This window comes from Bacillus rossius (assembly GCF_032445375.1).
Source record: "Bacillus rossius redtenbacheri isolate Brsri chromosome 4 unlocalized genomic scaffold, Brsri_v3 Brsri_v3_scf4_2, whole genome shotgun sequence".
Classification (NCBI taxonomy): Eukaryota; Metazoa; Arthropoda; class Insecta; order Phasmatodea; family Bacillidae; genus Bacillus; species Bacillus rossius.
The window spans coordinates 41622486-41629912 of NW_026962011.1; the positions used below are offsets into that span (position 1 = coordinate 41622486).

Sequence of the window (7427 nt, forward strand, 5' to 3'; positions counted from 1 at the left end):
GCTACGCCCCTGGAATGGATGAACAGCACATTTGATGGTGGTGATGACCTGTTGTTGCAGGGTCCAATAGCGTTTCAGGACCTGTACGGGGTGTTCTACCCCGCGGTCAGCGTGAACAGGGGAGTCTCTGTGACGCTCCACACCGCCATAGACCCTCCGTCGGACAGCGACGAGAGCTGAGTTCGGGCGCGCCATCAGTGAACCGGTACATATCACACGCCCCGGGTTCCACTCATTCCCCCCCTCGTCCTTGCAACCCCCTCCAACAACACTGCATGCATCTTCCAAGTCTGTGGGAACAGCGACTGGCCTTGGACTGTGCCGATGATTCTGCCCGAGCCATCCGTGGGAGAGTTGATTGTGCTCCTTTCAGTAAAACATGTTCAAGTGGTGTTGTTATCTGCCATAAGTGTAAATTGTGTACATACATACTGTCCCTTCTGAACTGACCGTACTTGTCGCATGTCACATATTGGCCAATGTTACTTGAGCGAGTAGAGCCATTAGTGTTTATATAACTTACCGGTAGCCTACTCTTCCTTTTGATTAAATAGCAAACAAAAAAAAACTGACACACTTCTTTTTTTTTATATACAAGAAATTTGTGTTCGTGAAAAAAAAATATATTCAGCAGTAGTAGTAATAATGTTTTCTTGAAGCAAAATGAAATTACGGTTTACTGAAATCTGCCCAGAAGAAGTATAAAATTGTTCTGATAGTTTTAAGATACTGATTGTTTATTTCTATGAAATTATTGAAATTTAATAAAAATATTATGATGGAAGATTATAAAAAATAATTGGAGCTATGCTGGATATGGTATTAAAAGAAAATTGCACTTGATATTTGACTAGTGTAAAAAAAAAGTTTTACAGTTTCAGGGTGGTTTAAAAATAAAACTAAATACACTCCATGAAAGTACATAATGTAATCATAAAATACCAAGTACAATTTTTGTTAGTGGCAGGAAAACCTTATACTTTTAGAAATCACTTAGTATTCTAAACAGTTTAAACATTCCATATCAAAGGACACCTCAGTTACCAGGAAATTGTAGATAATAAGTAGAAAGTAGTGTGAATATAATAACTGAAACATTATCAAGGTTATCACAACAAATATAAATTTTACTAAATTTAATTTTATGTATGCTGCCTTTGACACATGTTTGTGTAATTTTCAGAGAAGAAAGTGACTACAGAAAAATAAATTGTGCTCCAGGTAGTAAACTAAGAGTGTAATGAATAGTAAGATCAAAATTAATAGACATAGTAGCTATTAACCACTGTAAAAAGGAAGCAGCACTTTCAAGACATAGTTGCTTCTGGTGAATTCCATTTTTCGGGTTTATTTAATAACTTGAGATCGCCTGCTTAAATGAACATATGCCTAAATGTTAGTATTTATATCTAATTTATGTCATTTTTAAGGAAATGTACATAAAGGAAACTTTAAAACATCTACCAAGAACAGTATTTACTCACGTGTGTGAGAAGTAATACAACTTTGCAGGTTTATCAAATTTACATTGCTGGTATGACTTCATATTACAGACAATCTAGGAATTCTCTTAACTTCAAAATTCAGTGAGGCTTTCCACCCCATTACTGTTTATTTTGGTACTTTTTCGTGATTTTCGTGACCTGTAGATGCCCTGATTAAGTTTATTAAAACCAATTAGGGCCCCTCCTTGGCTTTTACTTTGTGATGATTGGTTTTGGCTATTACTAAGCTCCAACAGCACACTGTGTGCAGACGCACTGGAAATATCCTCGGGAATTTGACTCGTGGGGACAGCAGCTATTTATTCACTGCTATGCAATATGTTTTGAGTTGTTGAGTCTAGTTGTTTCAGTTGGTGACAATCGTTATTTTCGTTAACGTTAGTGAGAGTTACTGAACACATTACTTACGACCTGTGTACACACCTCCTTAGGCCACTAGCTATCTTTGTTTAAATACTTGCTCTTCTCCTTAATCATTATCACCTCAGTCGTCACTCCATGATCCATCCATAGTGGGTTTGGTCTTACTTTCATGGCCCACTGTAAATATTTTGTAAAGAACTGTGTGTTAAATATGTTAGTATTGTACTTAATGATTTGTTGAATAAGTAGGGTGTGTTTCTTGTTTTTGTACATGATGATAACTGATTTCTCCAGCAGTGGAGTATAGTTCAGAAGAATATTCTAATTTTGTAAATATAGCTTAGTTGTAGAAAACGAAGGGTTTTTTTTTTTTTTTTCTAACAGACTGATATGACGACTGAATAGAAAACACCCAGTCATTTTTTACCCACTTTGTTATATTTGAATCATATGGTATGTAGGTGAATGTATTTGCAGTGTTATGTTCATTGTTTACACACAATCACCAATCAGGATGCATGTTTGGAAATACATAAGTGCAATATGTTTAATAACTTATAATACTCAGATGTTGACCTTTAAATATCTTTTCTTGTTTGTTTTTACTTGCACTCAATCTTAACTGTGAGTTTATCACCATCATAGGTAATGTTTTAACTTTCACATGTTCATGTTTTTCTGCATTGTATTCTGAGAAAATTGTTTCAGGAGGGTGTTTTGTCCATTTCTTTTACCTCAATTTAAAAGACATGTTTAATGTTATTGGATACATAGTCTGCTCGTATATCAAATGTTTTCAAGTACATATTAATTATTTGTTGTTTTTCTTAATGTTTCATGACTGTATGCAATGGTTACTGCGATATGATTGTCATTAAAGTTAACATGTAGGTCCTTATCTTAGTGGTAGAAATGTGGTTATGTGTAAGACTACAGTGTTTGTTTTACCTCATTAGTGGTCTTTGGTAAGTTTTTAAATTGTTGCTATTGTGCAAAGGTTTTTTTTTTCTGTATACATAATGTTACGAATCTTCCCTCAAATTGTGCTTTTATGAAAGCTTTTAAAAGTTTATTTGGATCAACATAATACATCAAGCTGAAACAAATCCTTGGTGTATGTTATCAGCGCAAGATGAAAGCAACACAGGTTAGCAATTTTCATCACTCTGCAAACTGAAAAGTCGGTCACACGCAATTAACTATGCGATTCAGTTGTTAAGTTCAGCAATCACGTGGAGGTTATTGCAAAAAAGCATATTTTCCTAAAAAATTAATTAATAAATTACTTTTGAAACTAAAATTAAAATCTTTTTTTTTTTAAATACGATTTGAGAGACTGCAGCATCATAAAAAAATATGAACTTATCTCAATCCTGCCTCTTAAGAGACACTTCGTCGTTGTTAATTAGAAACTTAGTTGCTTTGTTCCATGTTGTCATCATGGATAATTGTGAGTTATCATTTGAATTGCACACACAGCACTCGTCTGGTATATTAAAAGCAAAAAAAGAATTTTTTATTGTGGATTAAGAAGTGATTTTATGACTGAGTTGAAAGAGGTGGAACAAAATTAAGCTTTTATTCTCTCCATGTCCTAGAATGCTAGCAAGCACATCCGTGAGTTAGGCCTTTTATGATGTTGCTGAAGATTATTGCTATTGTATTTTTTGACATGCAATTGCTGTGCATGTTTGTATTTGTAGGTTTATCTGATTGTTTACAGTCATTTTGTCTAGGTGTGATTATTCTGTTATTTGTTCATTAACATTTGCAGTAGTGAAAGGATTGCAAATAATTAGTCAGGTTTGCTCAAATCGGTATTATGCTTGTGCAGCAGAAAAAGTTGCGAGACGGCAGTGTGTTTGAAAATAAAATAATTATACTGCGTTAACTCTTCATTGAAATAAAATATAATTAGTCAAAATGCAGTAAATATTATGTCTGAGTGTAAAAAAAACCTTTGCTAAGCTTATATATTTTCAACACTCTTATTCCATGCACTAAAATAATCAAATTTAAAAAAAAAAAAAGCACAAAATAAACAGTAATACAAAACTGCAAATATAATTCTGAACAGTATGAATGACAAATCTTTTGTGAACAGTACGTGTTCAGTGCTATAAAAGTCAGTAGTTGAATGCAAGAGATGGATAGAAGGGCATATACACCCCACCCCACTTTTCCACCAAAGTTATGAAATATGTGCGAGATCTCAGTGAAGGCAGTATGTTATTTTGTACGGTGCAAGGTGATCTGTTACAACCAGTGGCGTAGCCAGGATTTGTGTATGGGGGGTGTTAAGAAGCATGCCCACCCCCCCGTATTAAAGCGGGGGGGGGGGGGGGGGTCCAGGGGTCCACGCCGGGAAAATTTGGATTTTAAGGTGTAAAATAGTGCTATTTTAGCAGTTTTCGGTACTGAAATTTAAATATTGTAATGGTAATAATTGTATTAATTTTAATATGAAATTTGTTTGAGTGATGAATAAGAAATTAATTAAAGATTTGGTGCTGGGGGGGGGGGGGGTGGTTTAACCCCAAAAAAAACCCCCTGGCTACGCCCCTGGTTACAAAACCTGCAATTCCTTACTACTCAGGAATTGACACATGTTGAGAATGTCCAATTCCTATTGGTACACAAGTTCTGATATTTTCCCATTTTCTTCTCAAAGCTTCTTAAAAAAATTCCTATGTAAAATTAATTAGCTTTTCTTTCCCGTCCACCAATAAGATGACTGAATAAAATTAACCATTATTTAGAAAAATTGGTAGCTTTAAAATTTTTCTTCGAATTTTTTAATGTATACTGTATTTTCCTAAGTATAATACGAGAATTGTATCGACGGTTGAGAAACGTAAAGCTTTGCTTCCCCTGCTATGTTAGGTTTTTAGTGTTTTTAGTGTTTTCAAATATTTTTGAAAATGAGACTATAGAATTAAGTTTTTTTTGTATCAGTCAAACATGCATCACAGAAAATGGTTTTCCAGTGAGTAACAATGACACCTTCAGTTGGGACAAGATTACAGGGTGAATAGCTATAAAACTGAAATAATACTAATAAAACTGAAAATAGCTAATCATTCTTTGATTGAATGTTGAATCTTGCACATGCTAAACTAAATTTGTGCAATGCAATGGCTTGTAGCATGTGGCATTAAAAAAAATTCTGAGCATTAGTAATAATAGTTTATGAGAAAGAAAGTTGGGTGATTAACCAAAGGTAACATACACCAGGATTATCAGTCTGTAGAAGCAGATAAATGCTGTTATTTGCACCTTGCAGTACAGCTTCGCTATTACATGTTATGGCTCGAAATGGCATAAGGCCTAGCTTGTAAACTTTTTTTTAAATCTCTGTTGAGAGTGATTATTACACACGCTAGCTTTAAAGATTCTGACATAAAGTTGTCACAGTCATGAAAAGGATATTTAAAGTCACACAATTATAATATTTTGCCATTCATGTATGGGGACTTTTATTGTTCAAGAAACATGATTAACTTGTCACGACATACAGTAGTGTCCCACTAATCCAAACTAATTGGAACCAATTCGAATTACCATGTTTACAGATCAATTGATTTAATTGCCATATCCATCATGTGGTAAAATATATCTGTATAAGCCTTTAGTCATCATGTAACACAGTCCATAACATTTCTACAAGCACATAATCACTAAACATGTAGATAATTATGTCAAGACATCAAAAATATTTTATTTTATTCAAAACTTAATTTTTTGATGTGAAAAATCTTAGATCTCAGTATACAGCATTTGGTTGGAGTAATTTTATGAATACGACAGAAATATGTTAACAGGAAGTAAACCTATAGTGGATGGCACAAACCAAAGGTTACAGTATTAAATGTTTAATGAATTTTAACAAGATGGGCAGCATTTTGGAAAATTTCTTGTTAAAAATCAGGTTCAAAGCATGGGTTTAGTATTTTTTCAGGTCCTTTTTTGCTTTTATCAGAGCAGTGACATAATGGTTTGATAACTTCAGTCTGCTAATTGAATGGTTCAATAGTCGCTGTAGCCACTTTAATGATTCCAGGAGCGAATTGTAGCAGCGGGTGCGGAAAGTACGTGTGATTTGCGTCCAGACACGTAGTTGAAAACACATTTTGCGTATATTTATTATGCTCAGCATTATTTTAAAGAAATCTATGTTTGATCCCAAGTCTGCATTTCGTACTATAAGTGTATTTGCAACATGAAAACACATGAATTTGCTCATTATCGAGGTAGATGTTGCACATCATGGCGAGTACTGAGTACATGTTTTTTTTTACCCTGGACTCATTTGATTAGCCATATATGTAAATTAGTGGGATTCGGATTAGTGGGACTCCTCTGTGTTCTACAATTTTGGCCCTGTTTTATGAAACAGGCATCTGGAGCCTATTTATAAATATCAGATAAAAAAAAAATTTGAGAATTGTATTTGCCCTGTCATGCAGACACTCTGGATGAATAAAATAAAACTTAAAAATCCAAATGGTGGCATGAGATAAAAATCAGGTGCAAGAGATAATTGAACAGAAAAAAAAAATTAAAATAAATGTAAAACACTACAGCTTCTAATTACATAGGTACACTTGTACATTAGCGAAGTAAGAGCTTACCTTGTATTTAACACTTGTATTTAAAATGCTCTATGATGTTATCTCAGTGTTTTCATGCAACTCAACAGTAAATGTCTCCAGTGTTTGTTCAAGACACTTATATGTAGTTCAATCCAAACCTCAGCTACAAGAGTAAGCTTCCTGCATTTTTTAATAAAAAGAAAATGAGAACTATACTGCCAAACAAAAATTTGAGCAACTTACCTAATTAATGGGCTGTGCAGTTTAATGAATCCTCAAGCTGAGAGGCTTCATGTAGAGGATCCGGAAGGCAAGAAGCAAGTTGAAATACAGGTCTAGCCACAGAACTGGAGGTCTCAAAATTGTTTGATTTCAAGAGAGTTTTTATTTTGTGCACTTACTTCCCCAATATTCGTGACCCAGAGACCACCAATTGCTACGTCGTCCAAATCGGCAGAGCTCGGCTCGGGCGCTTGCTTCAGATACGTTACAGACCAATACCAGACAAAAAATACGCTACAAACAAAGGTGCAAGTGTCACAACAATAATGCCTACTTAATAAATTAAATAAAATTTTATACATCATTTGAAAATATTTTTTTATTTGAAAATTTGAAGCATTTTAGGTTAATTCTTACCATAAATTTATATGCTATAAAATGTTTTGCTAAGAGAAAAGGATGGACCATAAATTTAAAGAAACACACTGCTGATACTGGGAAGATAGTCTGCCATGTGTTGGACTGACATGACGATGCAGCCAGGTGGACTATTGGTCTTGGTCTCCGGTGTGTTCACTCGCCTTCCGCTGGTAGCACTGCACAACTTGCTGTTTCACACTGCGCAACCTCCACACACATTCCCCCAACGATTGTTGCGCAAATCAGCCAGTTGAAAAAACTAGATGTGGTCATCGAATGCTTCACAGTTCTGTTTGTGGCATCTAAATTTGTGCTCTACGCAAAC

General features: G+C 34.6%; 1 protein-coding gene across 1 annotated transcript in view; it reads left to right on the forward strand.

The window, feature by feature from the left end:
• Positions 1–6436, forward strand: part of LOC134542064 (E3 ubiquitin-protein ligase TRIM9) — a 423241-nt gene extending 416805 nt beyond the window's left edge. The window contains exon 9 of the mRNA XM_063385943.1: positions 61–6436. Coding sequence (XP_063242013.1) covers positions 61–180 — 120 coding nt within the window. The 3' untranslated portion in view covers positions 181–6436. The remainder of the gene's footprint in view (positions 1–60) is intronic.
• Positions 6437–7427: the final 991 nt, after the last annotated feature.